The sequence below is a fragment of the Poecile atricapillus genome, chromosome 16, assembly GCF_030490865.1.
Source record: "Poecile atricapillus isolate bPoeAtr1 chromosome 16, bPoeAtr1.hap1, whole genome shotgun sequence".
NCBI lineage: Eukaryota > Metazoa > Chordata > Aves > Passeriformes > Paridae > Poecile > Poecile atricapillus.
Genome location: NC_081264.1, coordinates 3,251,323 through 3,272,382, shown reverse-complemented (window position 1 = coordinate 3,272,382; position 21,060 = coordinate 3,251,323). Strand labels below are relative to the sequence as shown.

Genomic DNA, 21,060 nt, shown 5'->3' with positions numbered 1-21,060 from the left:
ATGTTAGGAGCACCCCAGTAAATGTGAGGGAGGCAACAGAGCCAAGGTGGGAGCAGGCTGAGGCTCGCCCCGCTGGGAGCCAGAGCCAGCAGAGCTGTTCCAGCCTGTGGAACTGCAGGCCACCTTGGGACAGAGCACACAGAACACTAAAAATAAGCTGGACACTTTATATCCGTCTTGAATGTAAACAATCTTTCCAAAACTCTTCAAGAGTTTCACTCTTGCAAGCATCAAACTCCAGCTCCTTTCCAAACTGAAGCACGTTTCTGCACTCTGCCTTCCCCACCCCTCCAATTTAAGTTACCACAACACATGAACCGAGCACCAAATGAGGAATTTGGTAAATGAATGATCTTAAATTACCAAATTATTCTGCAGATTGCTTTAATTATATTGGCCATATCTGTTTGTTGTTCTTACAACCACCACCTGCCCCTGCCCCACCACACAATTATCAAGACACCTTTGGACTGCTCAAAGGTGGATCATTTTACACGTTACCAAACAAGACAACACCAGAGAATGCACATTTAAAAACACCATTTATAAAAAAGAGAAATTTATTGCAAATTAAAAAAAAAAACCAAAAAAACAAAAAAAAAAAAACCCCAAACCAAACTGAGATTAAGTTTCTTGATAAAAATTATTCACACAGCATTCATGTTGTGATTTTTGATTTTATTTTGAAATGAAACCATTGTACATTGTACAAACCATAACTACCGATGGAATAAATAAGTGAAAAATTATACTGCTGTACAACACACACACACACAAATCATAAGATGGAAAACGATTAGGTATTGAAGAAAACAAAATTCTTTACACCTTCTAACAGGCCCTTAGATATAAAGAACATTCCAAAACATGACAATGTTTATGTATGAAGATAGCCACCCAAAACCGATATTTTATACTGCCTTGTTGATTATTTTTTTGTTGTTGTTTTGTAAGTGCCAGCACTTTTTGGAATGTTTAACAACTACTTTCCCAAGCATAAAAATTCCAAGGAATAGTTCTGCTATAAAATGTTTGGCTGAGTAAATCGATTATCCGGAAGGCCTTCCCACGTGTTCCACAAACTCAGCTAAATTACTTGCTTGCTTCTAGTTTCTTTTTTTTTTTTTTTAATATTTTTTTGTTAATTTTTTTATTTTATTTATTTATTTGTAACTGAAGCTCCAACATTCAGCATTGTAGCAAGGAAGCACTTCTTGATATTTGCACTATTTCTAAAACATCAGCTGTATGAGAACTTTCAGTCATCTTGAAAAAAATTACATCTCTCCTCCTGCTCCACCTCTCAATGCTTTCAATAAACCCTTTTACAGTGAGTTCATAAAACAAGTTTTGGGTAGAGATAGGTCCAAGCCAAAGAAAGCTGGATTTAGATCTGGTTTCAAACCTCAGGTGGATTTGAATTCCATGTTCTGGTTTGGTCCCATCTGTACTTTCTGGCATTAAAATGTGTTCAATCACATCCGTTGGCCCATAAATGTTATCAGGCACTTCAAAAAAAGACTAATAACAGTCTTATACACTATTTTGGATTTCTTCATACCAGATAATGTCAAAGTCTCTTCCATCAGAGACTGACAATAACAGGTCTAAGGAACCCAAATCTATCTGCTTGTTCAGTTGTCTGTTGTCACTAGAATCTCTGGTTAAAATAAAAGATCTGAATGCATTCTGTAGAAGCTGTAAATAAAGGATTTCTACCTCAGAAATAAAGCCTCTAGGAAGATGGTTATGATGCCTTGTCTCATTAGCCACAGAACAATGAACAGTTCTGAACAGAAGCCACAGGAGAGAAAAGGAAGTTTATAATTAAACCTGTTGATGTCAATAATGCCAATAAATGCTTCTATCTAATGAAAAATTTGAGGTATTTTTAGTGCTATTTATATATTTTATTTCTTCCTAAAGTACAGGAATTAGTTCCTAAATGAAAAGTCTATTTACTCCCTTGGAAACGTCTACAAAACAAAAATTAAAAACTTGCTGCGATGCACCTGAAGAGAGGGATTAGTAAACATGACTACTTGTCAAAGGTGGCATCAATTTGTTTTGTTTTAGCATTAAGAATAACGAAAAGTTAATAAATCAAAAATATTTAGAAGTTTGAATCTTTCTAGATTTGCCCATTTAATATATCAATAGAACTTCTCACAAAATATCACTTAAATCTGAATGTAATATACATACAAATCAATTGTCATGGACCAGTTATCCACATTTTAGGCATACACACAATTCAAGAGAGAATTCTACCGTTTCATTGCATATATTGTGCAAATTCACTTTTTGGCTCCTCATTTCCTTATTTTCAGAATGTTAATGGACTTCATGATCAGACCAGAAATCCCAAAATCTTATTAGGGAGCACGCTGTTTTCATGAATGATTTGCAATCAAATTTTATTCAGTTAAAATCCAAAATGTTTTATTTCAACATAAAGGAAAAGTTGAGTGTCATAGGTTTATTTGAGGTTCAATCCTACAAACATCTTATGGAAGGTCAGTATTGGCTCCCCACTCCTCCCTCCCCTTTTCCCTCCCCCCAGTTCCTCATTATTTTTCCTAATAAAGTGGTAATTGCAAACGTAATGCAGTAGTCTAAGTGCAAGCCATTTTCACTATTGGAGAATTCATACCTAAATAAGCTTCAAGAAGACCTAATTCATGAAAAAACATTATCAACTGGAAGCAATTTTTTTTTTTTTTCAATCTAAAAAAGTATTTACAGTTTTTCAGCTTACAAACTACACGCAACCATTTCCAGAGCTGTGAGATCGTATTTTAAATCCCAAGTTCCATCTCCCACGCCAGGAGAAGACAGAGCAAGGCCCCGATCCAGCAGCAAGGATGGACACATGGATGGGTGTGTGTGTGTGCATGGAAGCGGGAGATCAGCGGTTCCACCGACACCGGGTGTTTATTCCCTGGAAGTACAAAGCCTCACTGGAAGACCAGACCCTCGTGACCTGATGCAGATGGGGTTCCACACTTCTGCTCGCCAGGAATTTGAGGGGAGCTGCACCTACCTTGTGCCTTTCCGTTAGTTTAGTTAGCATAAGCACACTTCAACGTTAATTGGAAGAGAAGGAACATTCCTAGCTGGAGTTAGGAACTGGACTATGGAGACAACAAGGCTTATTTACAAGACTTGCTGAAAGAGATTAAGGAACCCCCTCCCCAATACAGTATTTTCCTGGAACATAGAAGTAAACATCTCATAATGAAACAGTACAATGAAATCCAGTTCAGTGAAAACATGATATCAAAAAAGACCAATTGAAAATAAACTCACTGTGCATCAATCCCTTTGATCCTATTTATGTACATAGTGGAACTTTTCTGTAAAGCAAGTTGTACCCAGTACAGAGATCTGGACCTAATACGTAAGTATTTTAAGTGCCTATGTTATAATATCTATTCAGATCTGGACTATAAATGGTAAACAGATCATGTTAACTTCTGATGAAGTTAAGTATTTAGAAGACCAAATTTACAGTTGCGAATGCCATGCATTCAATAAAAGATCTCCACTATAGCTGCTAAAATAAAGTATCAAGCTCCTTTTTCTCCTTGGACTCCAAGAGTGAAAATGGCTTCCTGATTTGTAGTTGTTTAAAAATTTAAGCACCAGGGATTTAAAACTTAAAAATGAAACAAAAACCCCAACCAAAAAAAAAAGCAAAAAAAAAAAAAAGCCTTACTACATGGCATTATGCAAACATAGGCCACTTTGCAAAGGAGACAGTTGCAAAACAACTTTTAAAAGTTAGCACTGTTTTCAGAACACAAGGCACAAAACAAAAGCAGACATCACGCCAGAACAATGAACTTCACATGAAAGCTAATACCTGACCTGTACCATCCTTAAATATCTTACAATGTTAAATAGAGAAATGAAAAAAAAAAAAAATACAGCAGCAACATAATTGTAATTTTGACTTTAGAAACAGTGCGTAGACCCCTCCTGAGTTGTTTACTCCAACCATTTCAGAGACAGTAACTTAAAAGTTCTCAATGTTTGTTTCACAGGAAAAAGTTTTCAGTGTCTGAGAAGTTAAACCTTTGTTAGGCTTTCTTGGATTTTTGCTTGGTAACTTGAAAAGTTAGGAGTTCTGTCCTCATCCAAGAGAAGATGCTTAAGTAAGGTTGTTCTATAATTAAGCCCACTGATGTACCTTACATAAAAACTGACCAGAAAAATCTATAGTCTAAATCTCTTCAACATTTTGTTGGGAAGCCTCTACTTTCATCTTTTTAGAAGGTGGCACTCCTTCAGAGTCCTTAATGAGGGGGAAAAGAAAAACAGCCACGTTATCATTGCACTGAAGTTCAGGCACCATAAACATCAAACAAACAGCACCAACAAATTCCCCAGCGTGTGACGTGTCCCAGACTAAGCATCCCTGGATGCTAGAACATGTCCCAGTGCTGCCTTAAATCTGCTTACATCTTACCTCAACATCTTTGCACTTCTTGTCATCTACAAAGGGCAAAATTCTAGTTGCAGGCTAAAACCCACAGTGAATATTCCAGGGAACAGCCTCGATGGAGGGTGCACTGGAACTGAGGACCCATAGGAGGAGCAGGGCTCTGCCTGAGGATCTGGACTTGTCCTGCCCTGAGAAGGGCACAACTGCAAGGATAATTTCTTCCTCCCATCCACCCAGAATCTTTCAGTGTTTCACTGAGTAAACACCCAAACATCCACATATGAACTCTCCTAACTGCCGTAAGCATTTACCTTTATAGAAGGTGTTTTACTTCTGAATGGTCCTCAAAGGGTCCAGTAGGTTTGTTCCAAGCAATTTATTAATGTAAAATGTTAATATTCACTTAAAAACATAGTCTGGTTTAAGAAACCAAGAAATCCATCAGACCAATCTGGTTTACTGCTCCAGTTCTGTGAGATTCAAGCAGCCAGTCACCTGGACCACAACTTTAATACTCTACAGCTGCTTTACTGTCCTCACTTTGGAAATTAGTGGAAATACACAACTGTCCTCCTTATATTTGCTTTTAAGTAAAAATAAACTTTTCCAAGATCCATGCAATCGGACTATTGCACTTAAAGTTACCTGAGAGTTTTTAGATGCCTCTGTAATTAAATCATTTTCTCCAGAGGACTGAATTTCTGCTTTCTCTGAACTATTCATGGAATTTTCCATTGAAGACTGTGAATTCTGTTCATCAGAGGTATCTGAAATGGATAGAAATAATTTTAAACAAACAAATGAAAGATTTCAGCAGGAGCTTTCCAGGATGTCTTCCCATCAGCAACATCACCAGCACATCAATTTCATCCACATTGTAACCACTACTGAAAACACACGTAACAAGTGTATTAATATGATGAATTAAGATCAAACTCCAGGATCAGAACCTAGCTGCTGCCTGAGCTTTTCCTTCCTGCTGCTGGAGCACAGACCCTGGGATCAGACCCTAGAGGGAGCCAAGCTCCTGCACAGCCTCAAACAGGATATCCAAGCCCTCAGCAAAATTCCTTCAAACCAGAAGCAAAAAAAAAATTGTTACAATTAATGGACCTAAAAACCTGTGGCTAAACAGAGAGAATAAAGTTACCTGAATCAAAATTCAGCCATATATTTAAAATCCCTTTTTTTTGCTTGATACTACATTTGAGATAGAATTTAGAAATTCAGCTAACTAGCTTATAACCATCAAATTTTTAATTCTGGTGGAAAGGCATGAAGAACTCCTCCAGCCTATTAAAACTGTTACTTCCAGCTTTCACTGGGTTTTGCGGTTTTTTTGTTGGTTTAAACCCTTCTCTCTCTCAAAGCAAAACTTACAGAAGACTCAAGGTTAAAGCACTAATACTACTGTCTACTTAAACAGGGGACAGGGGTATGTAAAATGTATTCGTAGACCCCTGACCCAAAGATTATATGAATTTATTCCATATCAAGAGAAATGCAAGACTGAACAAAATTGTTGGACAGCTTTGGTTAATGAAGATGCCATAACCAGTGAATTATGAATATTTTTGTGGTGTACTGTATAAAAAGCATCACAAGCATTTCTGAATTCAAGACAAAGTGATGCTCATCATGAGCATCTCAAAGATCACAATCAGCAAACTCAGGCAGAATCCTCTTCCTGTTCATGTCTCACCAGAAAAGCATCTTCATGCCGATAAAGAAACAAGTCCCAAGGGTCCAAAGAAACCTGGGGTTTGATTTTTGCTGTCTGTCTCAGCCCCCACTGAGCTGAGGAGCACTCAGACGTGTGCCCACCTCTCCGTGACAAAGCCAGCCCCAGCTCATCATCATTGTTCTCTTCCAGCTGCTCCTGATGAAACACTCAGCCTGTTCCTGACCTTTGGGCAAGGGGATCCATACCTTAAACCACCAAGCCTCAAGCTATTCCAATGCCTGCAGGACTTGTTCACACAGCAGAATGCTTTGAATCCACCTGTTTTATTTAAGAATTCCTCATTAAGCATTTCTGACCACCACAAAGTGGCTTACAGGAACCTCCCTGATTTCAGTGGAGTAACATGAGATAGACATGCAAGGTCATTAACCCTGTCCAGCTGAATAATGTCCCAACTGCAGCGCTCTGACTGATCACAAGGTAGATAAATGTTTAATAAATGGTTTAATACAGCATTTAACCAAGTGAAAAACCCCCACATTAATAACAGGTATTTTTTGCTATTTATCTCCCTTTCGTTTTACTGGCTCTGGAACTAATCCAGAGGACTTGGTATGATTTTCCCTGAACCTAAATTTAACCAGGGGAACATGCATGCTATGCAACAGCTTCACATAAACAGATTCAGACAATATCAGACCAAGAAGTAAATCCTTACTGTTTACTGTGGCCAAATATGCAAAAGGAGATATTTTTGGAAGGAAATGGGTGCTCTAATTTATTCCAATTTGTTGATGGTTCTGTTGTCAAATTTTAACCCCAGTTAACAATGACAACACTTAACATATTTAAGCACTCTGGTATTCCCAAGATAAAAGTTCTAAATTTAAATTGCTCAGTGGATATACTGAGTGAAGAACTAAATCAGGAGGTCATAATTTAATTGCTTTGGTATGGGAAGAATCCCACAACCAAATCGTTAGAATGGTGTTAAGGACATCTTTTATCTGTTATAATAGGATAAAGAAAGTTATCTTTCCAAGAATATTAATACAGAACATGTTTCAATTACCAAAAATATCATTTAAAGAGTAAGGTTCAGAACAATCCCTTAACCCACATGTATTTTTAATCTGTCCACAACTGCAACAGAATCTTGTAATGCTTTTAGAAAATTGGGACAGAAGTCAGAGCTAACTTTTGAATAAGTAGTTAGCAGGGTTAAGAGAAAAGAAGACTTGCATTATAGCTTACACAGTTAAAAAAGTAATTTCAAAGTATCTCACCTCTATTTTATTGTCACACTAGGGCATAAACTTCCAGAGGTCTACAAAACCAATACCTTTCAGGATTTGTGTGATTACATGGTAGCAGCCATTTCAAAGATGATTTTAAATTATTTTTTCTCTCAAGACTGAGACTTGAGAACAATAAACCAGTATTTTGTTTGTTTCTCTCTGAAAAGACCCCTGAATGTCAGTGTGACCTTTCCAGTTGTATAAAAGATCATCAGTAGGTCAGAGAAATTGTGGCCCATTTTCACATAAATGCCAAGAATTCAGAAACCATCTCTTTCAATTTGTTATTTTCTATTTTTTAAAGTGGGTAAGCAAATAAATAACACACTAAAGGACAACTTTTTTTGTTTGGCTTTCAAATGGCCCTCCCAGCTCACCTTCTGAACCAGGCTGCTCCTTTGCCTCTGCCTGAGTTTCGTCAGACTTGACTTCAGTGCCATCTGCTTGTGTTGCCAAGTTCTGCTCTGGTGCTGGACTGGAATTACTGCTGTTTTCCTGTTTTATTGGGGAAGCATCAGCTATTGAACTCTGGTTGCTATTGTCATCTGTGAACAGAAGAGTGAAAACCAACGAAGTCTGATTTGGCAAAATACAAAGCTTATTATTCCCTGATAACACATGATATAATTTAGCTCGTTAGGGATCCAGTCCAATAGTTTAGACTCCACATCCAACTTTTTTATACACCAGCCTAAGGAGTTTTTAAGCTGTTAATAAAAATCTAATTCTAACTAATTCTATACATTAAAACAGAGTGTTTTATTCAGATCTGATCCAAAAGAACCCAGAATTTTGTAATATGAGTAAACCAGATCAACCAAAGTGGCAGTCTCATGTAACACATGGCTAAGTAAGTTCATGCTGCAGATTTACAAATACCCATCACTCCAATGTTCAGATAAGCAGGTATTTTTGAATCGAGTCCCGAAGGTCAAAAATACCAACCCCAAAACCCTTTCAAGGTGAAATGTAACATCCAGTCCCAATATCAACAGTTTCTAAGTGATAATTGTCCAGAATATTCTCTAGCCCTCAAAGACTTGGATCACAGTAATCTTCTGCAGCACAGATCTGTAGTTAACAGGAAATATTCTGCCTGTGCCTTCTCCCTGTGACAGTGGTTTAAGTAGCTCAGCTGTTATTTTAGGGATAGCACTGGGGTGCAACTTCCTTTAAGCCAGACTAACATCCACAGATAACCAAGAGGGAAGTTCCTGCTCCCTAAAGAAAACTAACCCTGCAGAATATTATGAATTAAATTACTAGAATACAAGTCAATCCACCTCCCTCTGTGTCTGTACAAACATTACATCCAAAGGACTTCAGGAACACAGAGCTGCTGCTGGGACCACCTCTCTCCAGAGCAGCCTGAAGTCAGTTCAGATTAAGTTTATCACAGAATTGTACAGTGTGAAATTGTACAGTTAAAAATACAGGTGATAAGTGATAAAAAAGCAAGCAGTACATTCACCTTACGGATGGGAGTTCGTATTAAAAAAATTAAATGATCTGACCAAGGCAAAAGTTAAAAAGTTTGAAACAGATGAAAAACAAATCCCTATCTGCAAAACCCCAGCTCCTTCCTTTAACTGCAAGACCACACTTGCTGTCAGCACTGCAAAAAGCAACCATGAGGCAACACAAATGCAAATAAAGCTGAAATTAAAAATTCACAACCCACTAAAAAGTGATCCTCCCTTATCAGCTCAAACAGTGCTGTGTTCTCAGCCATAATTGTTATCCAAACACCCAGAAGGTAAAAACCTGAAGCAGAGCTGAGCTGTGCAAGCTGCTCTGTAATAAACACCAGGCTAACACTCAAAAGTCACATTTAAAAAAAATTAAAGTGAAATAAAATTGACCTCACAGTGCCTGACTGGCAAACAAAAAATGTTTTCTTGAGCAGTTAATTTCATCAAGCTGCAGCAGAAGGAAGGCACCACAGAACCAGAGCTCACTTTCTTGGCTCTTGCAGAATTCTCTTGACCTTAATCAGTGAGAGTTAATAAGTACAAAACCTGCCTAAATTCTAGTAGGTCCCATTGAGGCTTTGAGGGATTTCTGGTTCTTCAAGCACCAAACTGTTGAGGTATTACTCCACCTGAGTGCAGTGCTTTGAATGATAGATATTTCTAATTTTATTTTCATATTTAGCTCCACTAACAATTTTTTTCCCTTACACTCATAGCCCAAATATAAATGGCATTTAAACAACTGTGAGTACATCCACAGAAGAGAAGTCCAAGGTACCAAGTGGGTATCTAATGGTGTTTTTCATTTGGATTCAAGTCCATACATCGGAGCGGCAGAGAATCTGAGGTTGCTGGTTTACAGCAGAGTAAGAGGGGAACTGGGTCTGACCTTCTCCCACTCACCATGCATGTCCATCATCCCTGGGGAGGAGCTGTTCTCTGGAGTGGTCACTTCAGAGCCACATTTTTCATCTTTGCCCTTTTTCTTATTCTTATTTTTCTGAAAAACAAAAGGCACCACACACAAATGAGACTATGGCCATGCAGAGAAATCCACATTGCTGTGTAAAACCCTCCCCACTCATCATTTCTGTAAGAATAGCTCATAATCTCAAGTGAAACCTCCTCCTTCTCCATAACCAATGCTGTTTCTTCAGTAAAACTGATAGATGGATTAAAAAAAAATCAGATTGACCTAAACCAAAGAGCACAAGCACGACAACCCTGCGTGAGCTGTAGGTCCCAACATGCTCCCAGCCCACAAGGGTGAAAACAAAGGAAGGGACCGTGGCATCCATCACGTGGGGAATCTGTGCCTGCTAAGGGATGCAGCATTTGCAATTAGGAGGTGACGTAATCAGTCTCACAGGAAAAAGAGCCAGCTGCACTGCTTTTGGAGATCCTGCCTGCTGAGGAGACAATTAAAAGCCTGATTCCAGGAAGAATGCTCCCAGCCCACCCTTTTGGACAGAGACCATCCTCCAACGAGGGAAGGAACTGAAGCACAATCAAATATTAGCTAAGACTGCAGAAGAAATTCAACATGTGATATCTGGAGGGACTTTTCTCTCTATTTTAAACAGATTATTAAGCTTATTTCTAAACTGTATTTTTACTTAGAGAATCCAGATTTTACTCTCTGATTCATGAAACAGAAGTCAGAGCACATGGACTTCTTTACTTTCGCAAAACAAAAGGTTAGAGGGGTCATGATCTCCCCCAGGTTTGGTTTTGTTGTTTTTTAAAAGTAAAAAGGACATTTTTTGCCACAAAAGCAACACTGAGAGTGACTGTGAGCAGTTTGAGCTGACAGGTGTCTTTTAAAAAGGTTTAACCATCAAAGTGGTGAGGTTCCAGAACAGCCTTCCACAACCAGGAGGAGGAAGAGCCAAGCTAACTGTAGTGCAGAGAAACATCGAAGTGTCTAAGGAGCAACACATGAGAGTGGAAGTAATTTAATCTCTGTTCACCAAAATCAAAGACAACTTCCATTTGAAATAGAGGAGGTACCATTCTCTCATTTTAATGAAAAGCAAATATACTGTCTGGTCCTTCAGAATGGATGAAATCAGATATAAAAGGATGTTCACAACAAAATTTAATAGACAAAATTGTCCCTACCTGGTATTTATTGTTAAAATATACGTGATTGTGTTATTTGTGAGAACTTCCAGAGCAACAGGACAGAAACCTTGCCAACATCAAGCCTGCAACAACTGCAGCTGTACAACAGCCTCTACTTGGAATAAAAAGAACATGACTGTAGGACACCAGCGTAACTGGTCTTAAACGAGTGTCCCAATTTCAGCAAATCTGGAGCCTCAACCTAGAGATGATAGCTTAGAAAACACAATTAAACTCTGCACATGGAAACCATTATATAAACCCACTCTTCGTAATAGAGAACCTGACTTTGGGTAGCAGTGACCTTGAAAATTCCTCCAGAAGCTCACTTAGAAATTCTGTTTCCAAGTCCCACAGCACCCATCCTGCAGGCACAGCTGAACAGCAGAAAAAACAACTGCCAGAAGCCCTGAACCTAAATATCCTAAACCCTGCACTTCCTCTCACATGGATAGCACAATTTCCCTCCACCATGTACTAGAAATAATAAAACCAAGACCAAACATTTGACAGCTAGAAAGAATGGACAGGTTTCCCAATTCCCAAGGGGTAACTTCAGAGAGATCCTGCACTGGAAGAACCCCTGAGGTTTGCCACAACTCTGACAGTCCCTGAAATCTGTGGGACAACCAAAGCACAGAAAGAAACCAACTCAGTTAAAGCAATCCTAATTTAAAAAATAGGTCTTACATTTGGAATCTGTGTAAGACAAGGTCATGACTCTCTTGTCTGAAAAACCACCATTTTACACATCTGTTAATATATAAGTTTTCTTCCAAATAAGCCTTCACTCATATTTCAGGTAAAGTAAAAGCACGTGACAGCCCAAGGAAAGAAAACCACACTTAGGATATGTCTTCTATTGTGTCATTAATTTACTGTGTATCAGGGGTTAGTTCTGCCTTTATCACAATATTATAATTTATAAGATGACAGCAACGATCATTTTAAAAACCTATTTGTAAGTCCTATCAACTTTTGATTTTTACACTTATTTTTACACCACACAAACAGTGCACACAACATAAACAGGATGCACAGACAGAACATTTATCAAAAGAAAACACACATGACAACAGAAGCGTGTGTTGCTGTATTATTTGGCTGGACATCTCAGTACAAGCGATCCCAGCACCACAGGATATTCCTACACTCATGTCAGTGTTTTCCAGCTATTTTTGAGCAAAACAGCAGTGATGCACACATAAAATATGCTCTCTGCCCTGTTCCAAATCAGCTACTTTCTTTAAATCACCAGGCAGAAAGAAGGGAAAAATAATCCATGTCATAACTTTCCCTCCCTGCCTCCCAGTTAGTTAGAGAAAGGTTTCAAACTCAGTTTCAGCTGCATGTTTAACAATTATCTGAGAACTGATCCCAGCTGACTCCAGGGAGTCTGTCGCACACTCACCCATCAACATCACTTGCTGTAAAGATCAACATTTCCCTGGAGCTCGAAAGACCCACACCAGTCTTAGCTTAAAGGCTCAGTGAAAATCAAAGAATATTTCTTTTGACTTTGCCTAAATTTTCTTTCCACTGTTGCTAAACAGGAGCATCTACATCTGGAAAAAGCAAGATACTGCAGGATACTTACATCATCCACTTTAGGCTCTGTTACTGGTACCCATTTGTAAATCCTTAGGGATGTGTCGCCAACTGTCACCCACTTCTTCTCCCTACAAAATTACAATGCAGGAGAAGTTAAACTTCAGATTCCGAAGAGAGTGATCTACTATTGTAAGTTGTCAAGGATTTAAACAGGCTATTAAGTAGGATGATCTCTATTACATCGTCTTTAGCACTGCATTGTGCAAATTGTTTGCATTTCACAGCTTGCTAGAGCACTGCTAACCTCCAGATTTCTCAGGGCTGTTACTTGACTGGGTGAGTAACTGCAGTAGCAGTAATAAGATCTGGATTAAAGATAAAGTTAAGAAGAACGGCAATTGAAAATGCAGATTTAATGCCTACAATTTTCACTTAAGTTTCTAGACAGCAGAAGAGGGTTTAGACAGACCAGTGTGTTTTGATTGTCATGAAGCTGTTTAATGGGATTAGAAATCTAGATGCATTTTGACCATCTGAGGTTTATTTGGGGGGCAGAAATTTGCTGCTGGCAATTTAATGCTGGCTCCACACCCCTGACAGACAGCTCTGCAATTCCAGCTGTAGCACCAACAGCCTCACCATAGGTGCCGTGGTGAAAAATCCAGACTCTGGAGAGCCCAGCTCTGGGGAAAGGCTACCAGAGAGGGGAAAGCACAACCTCAGGTTCTGTGTGCAGACCCTGCCAGCCGTGAATGGTGACACTGACAAATGGTGAAGGAAATGTGGCTGCAGGGCGGCTCTGCCTCAGGGGGTCCCAGGGCTGGGATGGAGAGGGATGCTGAGCGCTCGGCTGAGGGATGCATTCCTTGAGCTCTGCACATCAGGGATTAAAAGAAGGTCCACAATGCCAGAGAAATTTCATCACGTTTCTGGGATCAGTTTTCAGGTCACAGATTACCACTGCTGGTTCCTGGGTTTGCAATGCAGCTCTGCAAATGGATCGATTAAAAGTTAACAACAAAGACCGATTCCATTAAATATTCAGGAACATCTGAAATTAATTTGGCATGAGATCTCAGGCTTTTTTTTTTTTTTTCCCCATAAACACATTTAAATAATAGATTTGGGATCCAGTTATAGATTAAAGAAATAAAAAATGTTCTTTGCAGGATGGGAGAAGCTGGATGTGACTCCAAATATATATATTTATATATATGATAGCTCCATTTTTAGAAAGGGCCTCCAGAATCAAAAGCAGCCACACTGTACAAATGTCACAAACATCCTCCTGAGTATTTTAGCTACTAAAGCCAATCTTGTATTTTCCCTTTAGAAGAGGCATTTTCCTGTTTAATTAAGAACAAAAGCAAAACTAAACTATATATGACTATTTGATACATTGCGGCTCTGTCTATAATGGTATTTTAATTGATGTCCAAAACTATTTCAAATTAATTTATTTCCCATGGCTCTTCATGGAGCAGTGTTCCCTCAACGTGTTTAGACACAGCCATTTGGGTACACTAGGTGGCTAAAGTATGTCAAAATCCAATTTCACTCTAATTTGGAGCTCTACATGCGATAAAAATGACAGTGGAGATGAGGGCATGTCAATAATGAGAGCATACTTAATTGTGAAGAGATGATCATGATATAATTTGGGTTTTTTTAAGGATACAAGACAAAGTAAATTTATTTCTACTTAAGAAAACCTTTGATATCATGGAAATTAAACCAGCTGGGGTTTTGTTTTGGGTGTGGGGGGAGGTGAATAAATGCTTTTTTAAAAAAGCAAGATTTTAGTCTTTTCCTACAGCAAAATATTACTTAGAGATGCTGCACTGGAAAACCAAAAGTTCAAGATACCTGTTAGCATCTCAAAGCAGCCTCACACAGCATCTTCACTGGACAGACTGTAGAACACAGGAGGAAACCTATATTAGTAACTTTTCCCTTCTAGTATTAAAGTTAGCCCTGACATTTTAACTCTTCTGAGCTTCTTATGTACCACTTTAATTTTTTGATAACCCTCAGCTCTAGGGATTTTTTAACTGATTTCAATACACATCAATTCAGACAACAACGGGAATAAGAATATTTTGTGATGGAAGTACACCAACATCCCAGTCCTGCAAACACTTATGGCTAAAAAGAAAACCAACATCACAGTGCTATTATGCAAATATTTTACATGGGTAAGTATTTACAGTATTGACAGTTTAAGACCATGAAAGTATTAATAAGAAAAAAAGAAGACAACCTCCTCTAAAACTTAATAAAAGCATTGGCAGCACAAACACAATTTTTTTAACAAAGAAACGCAATGACTTTCAGACATTTAAGATCAACAGGGTAAATTTCAAGATTTATGACACTTATTGCAATTTAAGCTTAGAATATTATCTGTAATACTTACTGCCTTACCACCTCAAAACAAAACCCAAAATCCAAACAAGGAAAGGAAAACCCCAAACCCACTTCTACTCTGAGCACTCACTTTTTAATCTTTTGTGCACATCCCAACCTACTGATCAGGGACTTTCCTTTTCACTTAGGGAGAACTGACAATTTACTGATTCTGCCCATGGCAGCAAGTTTGGGAAATGGTGCACAAATCACAGCAGATCCTCACTGGCCCAATGCTGGAATAGGAATGAGGAACTCATGAACTCTTGTGCTCAGTCTGTTGTGAAACCTTACATAATTTCTTCACCTGTTTTCCTGTCTGCTGCACCCACCCACCCCAAAATCCTGAGCAGAATTCCACCCCCATCACTCAGTTCCACATTTGATAAGTGATGACTGAGCAATTTCTGTTATTGCACCATCCCTGCTGTTCTCTGTAGGTTGATCTCTGTGTTGACTGTTGGATTGGAAAAGATGGCTAATGGAACACCATCAATCTGAAACTGTACCAGACTAAAAATGTGGCAATTATCAACTTTACCTGTCCATGTCTAGCTGATAAACTCCACAGTTTTACATAAAAAAACCTGTTTTGCCTGTTTTCAAAGCTCTCCTGTTCCTCCATGAATGACTCAGGAGTAACAACAGAAAATGGCAAAACTGAAATACATACAATAATATTTTTTATTTTGATCTTCCACACTGAGAAGTATCTTCAACATTTTAGTTAAAGTAAATTCAGAAACTAATCAGTGCAACAGAAACAAACCCTTACATTTATCTGAAATTGTGTAAAAGCATTTTTAAATTCTGAACTATATCTGCACAGCATTTAAAGGACAGCCAAGGGTACAAAGGGTAACCATTAGTATCAACACTTCTTCAGTGCTTATGCCTGAGGCATACTAATACCTCAGAACTTACATCATTATATACTCAATTCCCCATTCTAAATAACCCAAGACTCTCAAATATATTTATACTTTGTTTAATAACACTAAAGCTCCACAGATGAACATCAGATTCCACGTATAAAAGTAATATACGGGTGAGCAAACACAACAGTGTATATTACACTTATACAGAAAGTGTCAAGGCAGCTTCTGCAGCAGCAGTGAGTGCCAGAAACATTTGATGGCAGAGACACAGAAAGCCTTTACTGCCAATATATCACTCAAGGAAAGGCTTTCCCACTTGTCTGGCCTTTTCCCATGACTATCATTCATCACAGTGATCTGCGTTTACACACGGATTTGCTCCCACATACCCCATCTTCTGCTGGTGATCACGAAGTGACGTCATAATGCTGAATTTATCACATCACACTCACTTGCATTGCAACAGAGTTTGGTGAAAATCACAGAATTATGACCTCCCTGTGGGATCAAGCAAAAGAGAAAGGGGACGGGAAAGAATATGCCATTATTATACACAAAAAGTGCTGTCAGATGCACAAAAAATGATTTTTTTGAAGCGTAGGCTTGCTTTTCCGAGCACGCCTACTGCTGAGTAGATGTTTGTCTAGTGACTAACGTGAAGGAGCCCCAAACACACGTGGTGTTTATTGACCAGGCTGCAAATACAATAAAATGCCATGTAGAGTGACTGGGCAAGGACATGTGGTCACAGACACCTTTTCTCTGGTGCACATTTAGGGAGACCCCTGTAATGTACACATGGCTTAAAGCAAGCCCTGCCTGGTTCCACGTAGCCACAAACATCTTGCTCACAGCAGAGAGAACCATGGCTTCCACATGCCAAAACTCTACCTTCAGCTCCCACTGAAGTCAGAGAGCATATCCTGGCTCAGAAAGAAATAGTCACAAGCCAGAAAAAAAGAAAGGTATCATAATTCAAGGATGGTAACAGTGTGTTTGGGCCACTACAGAACTTCAGTGCACTCCTGCACATACACTTGGTATTTTTACTTCAACTGCCACTACTTGAACTACAGTCTTAGGAGAAAACCCAACACAGACAGGCTAAAGCAGGGAGGTGATCTGGGAGTAGCAAACAGACTTTTTCCAAAGACACCGTGTTAAGGAGTTCTGTGTCATGACTCCTTTTCAGAAAGCCTATTTGAAGAAGGAGGCATGAGCAGCAAAACCTGCAGAAGCTCAATCTCAGAGCATTACATACCACACAAAAGCATTTTAGCAAGTCTGAATGGAGACACTGAACAGAAAAGCTACAGCAGCACTGCCTAGAAATCCTAACAAGCTACAGCTCACGATCCCAGCCAATGGCACCAGGCAACACAGCCCATGGGGACTTTTCCCCTCAACTTTCTCCAGGTACTTTCACCAGTTGTCCAGGTTCACCTCTTCTTCCTAAGGTGTTATCACTACCCACAGATCAGGGCTTTGATGGGTCAGAAAAAGGTCAAAGAACTCCTGAGAAATACTGCAATTCAAAGGCAAGGCAACACAGTGGGATTTCCCAATTCCAGGTGCATTCTCTAAAGCCAGGGTTACCTATTCCCACCAGGTATTCCAGATCTCCATCCTTACGTGTTTGCACAGCTATCCTAAAGTCCAGCAGTATCCATGAAAATTATTTCAGTGCCTCCCAAGACATCCTACCACTTATGCTTTCCTCCTGCTCATTCCTTGGGTCTCAATAGATGTCTGTGTTTTCCTTCTTTTAATAAATCAGACTCTGACAAAAACCAAGAGTATCTTCAGTATTTTTCTAATGCTGGTTGAAGGCACAATAGTTTTTGCCCCTTTCTTCTTGAGAGCCCACTTGGAATCTACATGTACCCACCAACCTTTAAAGACAAAAAACCAATCCTGTACCATTTATTGAGATAAAATAATCTCAGAGGATTTTTTAAAATAGACTGAGAGAAGAATTTTAAGTACTGTTAAAGTACAACCCTTCTCTTACTGAGGAAATTTAACATTTCTGCCAGGCAAACACAAGGCAACCATGTATTCTGTAAGCCACGTGCTGTGTGTTTTCCAAAACAGATGCTCATTCATGAGCGTGGTTTAAACAAAGGAGATAAGGTTACAGTAATCTCAAGATAAAAACGTAACAACTTCACTGTTTACTACTAAGTTCCAGCAATAACCAGAAGTGCCACGCACAAGCGGACAGGAAGACAGGGGACCTGCATCCAAGAGCTGGCTGTCCAAGAACACTGATTTTCTGAGGAAAAAAGTCTGCCCTGATGGAAACTGCCTTTCACAGACATGGCAGCACAGAGATTCAGGAACACCAAGCACAGCAAGGTGCTGCACACCTGCACAGGTGGACACTGCCCTGGATAAAGCCACCATCGGCACGGAAGAGTTCACAGCCCGGTCTGTCTCCCTGCCCATCCCTGGCACGCACTGCTCCAAGCACACAAATCTCACAAAACTCTGTTCTAGGAAATGCTGGATGCAAGGTATTTTAATTTTCAGTGGCTGCATTTCCACAGAAGAGCTGTGGATGGCAACAAATTGCTCCTATTATGCAAATGAAACTGCACACTTGGAAATTGCCGATGTGGCTCTTCTGAAGATGCAGGAATTGCTAGTGTGGAAAGTTCAATTTAACAAGCCAAGTCTTCTCAAAACACTGAAACCACAAAACACAGGATCTCTCAAGCTAATTTCCCGCTGTATTTGAATGCAGGTGGGGGGGGGGTAACAATGAGATTCTCCTTCAAATTATGATTCCTTTAAAAATAAGAAAATCGCTTGATGTAAATACTTGTGAGGTGCATGCACAGAAAGTTGTATCAATACTTCTGGCAGTAATCAACAGAAAAACTGCATGACTGTACAAGAACCCGCTAAAGCAAGTTGTCTATCGTGAAGGTTAAAATGTAGAGAAATCTATTTATACCGTAAGATTTCTGTTTTACAGAATGAGCCATAGCAACTGGCATGATGGCAGAGAGTCCTTGCCAAGGAAAAAATAAATAAATTAGGTATTTTGTTGAATGGCCAAGCTTCTGTCTCTACTCCTCTCTCAATTCCACAAACCAGGATTCAAAGGGAGCGTGCTGTGCTCATGAATGAAATACCTACAGACAGAACAGTCCCACATATCCAACCACGCTCTGGCTGCAACAAAAGTCCTGTCACACCGCTGCACATTGTTCTGACCCCCCAAAGCCGGCCCAGCAGTCAGCAAGCTGCACTTAAAAACAACACCCGAGTAAAAGAGAGTTCCTGAAACCACCCGAGCTGCGGAGCTGGGGCTGCTCTGGCTCCCTGCACAAAGGCTGGATTCTTTGAAATCCCCATCCCGTGCCCGGCGTTACTGGACACACATCCCAATTCTTTGTCCGGCTCACGCCAAAGGGCCCATTCGTGTGCTCAAGGCCATTTAAAACTTAACAATCCATTTCACCCTAATAACGAACACGTTCAATTCTGTATTTTGCTCTTTTTTTTTTAACAAAAACAAAGCGTTAGCTGAGGAGGACAATAGAAGTGTCCCCTTGATTTCAAAGCTTCAAACCAGCTGAGTGATGCACACTAACAATAACGCAAGGGATTTCCCCGTGGATTCCAATGTTTAAAGAAAGTATTTTAAGATACATGCACAGAGACTGCTGAACAGTCAGACAACTTGCTGGAAGAAAGATTCACTCTTGAGTCACACCGGCACTGCTCTTCATGCCATCCCAAATCCTCGGACCGACCATGCAGAGCACGGCGGCGACCGCTTTACTGTATTGTTTAAACACCTCATGTGGGTTTTTCTAACAAAAGCAGGGAAAAAAAGACAAAAGCAGGGAAATGCCAAAACGCGTTGAAGGCCTAACAAAAGGGACTTATTTCACAAGGGGTACAAGCCTTAATTTAATGATTTTAGAAAGGTTCCAGGGCCAGTTTCGCGATCTCTCCCGGAGCGTCGGTGGGAGACGATCGCGCTCGGGTTTGCTGCGCTTTTACGCGCAAACCCCGGCAACTTGGGAGGTGAAACCAATACATAATCAAGCAAAGACAAAAAATAAACTCTCGGGAGCTTCACGGGGGTATTCTTAACGTGTTTTCTTTTTGTTCCAGAACACTTCTCCGAGCACTATTTCCACCCAGAAGAGCGGGCGGCGGAGCCACCCCGGGCCCGCTCCTCGGGCCCTTTGTAGCGGCCGGCGGCGGGAGGCTCCCGGCCCGACCCCGCCGCCCGCCCATGCCCGAGGCGCCCGGCCCGGGACCCGCGGCGAGGGGCGGCGGGCCGGGGTCCGCGGGGAGCGGCGGGGGGCGGCGGGGAGGGGGCTCGGCCGCACAATGGAGCCGCCTCTCGCCCTCACACGCCGCCGCCGCCTTCATGTGACTCGCCGGAGCGAAATGGCTGCTGGGTGCCGCCGGCTCCCCGCCCCCCGCGGCCGCCGGCGAGCCCCGGACCCGCGCGGGACCGGTGCGGGGCGCGGGGGGACGCGGGCGCGGGGTCCCGGCGCGGCGCGGCCCGCTCACCATTTGCGCACTTTCTCGATGGCCGCCATCACCCGCTTGATATCATCCTTCGCCCGGCTCCGGGTCTCGGCCCGCACCGACCGGCCCGACATGCTGCTGGGGGGCGGCGGGCTCGGCGGGGAAACGCGGCGCTCGGCGCGGCCGGCGGCTCGGTCCGTGTGTCGGGGCGCCCGCCCGCACAATGCCGGGGCTGCGCGGGGCTCGGCACGGCTGCGCTCGGCGGCTCCGCTCGGCTCCGCCCGCCCGCCCGGCGGGGCCCGCGCTCCGCGCACGCGCGGGGCCGGCGGGAGGGGAGGGGCGGGCGCCGTGAGGGGACGGCGGGTGGCGGGAAGAGCGGCCGGGGCGTGAGGGAGGGGAGGGGGTCCGACCCCCGTGCGGCTCTCGGGGCTGCGGGGACAGCGCGGAACCGAGGGCACAGCGAGCCGCCCCCGGCGGGGACCTGCGGAGGAGGTGCCGGGCGGGAAGGAGCCCGCGCGGGGGAGAATCCGGAGGCGGCCGCCAGCCCCGTGCGCGCGGGGCTTCCAGAGTTCCTGAAGCTGGTTTTCCTCAAGTGTTCTCTGGAGCGAGCACAAGACAACGTTCTTTTTCCCCACTTCCACCAAGCTCAGGCAGTAAGTTACCTCAGAACTAAAAAGTTTATCCGATTTCAGCTCGCCTCAAC

The 21,060-nt window shown here is 41.5% G+C and overlaps 1 protein-coding gene across 4 annotated transcripts; it reads right to left on the bottom strand.

The window, feature by feature from the left end:
- Positions 1-661: 661 nt before the first annotated feature.
- BCL7A (BAF chromatin remodeling complex subunit BCL7A) lies at positions 662-20,646 on the bottom strand. 4 transcript variants are annotated; one of them, XM_058851646.1, is made up of 9 exons: positions 20,400-20,483; positions 16,250-16,358; positions 14,443-14,489; positions 13,535-13,565; positions 12,623-12,704; positions 9,805-9,901; positions 7,807-7,974; positions 5,093-5,214; positions 662-4,297 (listed from the first exon to the last, which is right to left on the bottom strand). In XM_058851646.1, exons 3-9 carry the CDS (start codon positions 14,450-14,452, stop codon positions 4,226-4,228), a joined length of 582 nt encoding a protein of 193 aa, XP_058707629.1. In that variant the 5' UTR covers positions 14,453-14,489; positions 16,250-16,358; positions 20,400-20,483; the 3' UTR covers positions 662-4,225. The 4 variants fall into 4 exon arrangements, with proteins under 4 accessions (XP_058707629.1, XP_058707630.1, XP_058707631.1 ...); XM_058851647.1 differs by lacking the exon at positions 16,250-16,358 and having other exon boundaries at positions 20,400-20,646; XM_058851648.1 differs by lacking the exons at positions 13,535-13,565; positions 14,443-14,489 and having other exon boundaries at positions 20,400-20,502.
- Between the last annotated feature and the right edge of the window lie 414 nt (positions 20,647-21,060).

What these genes read in the sequence shown, in the direction of transcription:
- BCL7A (XM_058851645.1), bottom strand. Translation starts at nt 20,491, where the DNA reads ATGTCGGGCCGGTCGGTGCGGGCCGAGACCCGGAGCCGGGCGAAGGAT. An exon ending in ATCGAGAAAGTGCGCAAATG is followed by an intron (nt 12,705 to 20,399) that starts GTGAGCGGGCCG and finishes GTAATTTTGTAG; the next exon opens with GGAGAAGAAGTGGGTGACAG. An exon ending in GGAGCAGCCTGGTTCAGAAG is followed by an intron (nt 5,215 to 7,806) that starts GTGAGCTGGGAG and finishes TATCCATTTCAG; the next exon opens with ATACCTCTGATGAACAGAAT.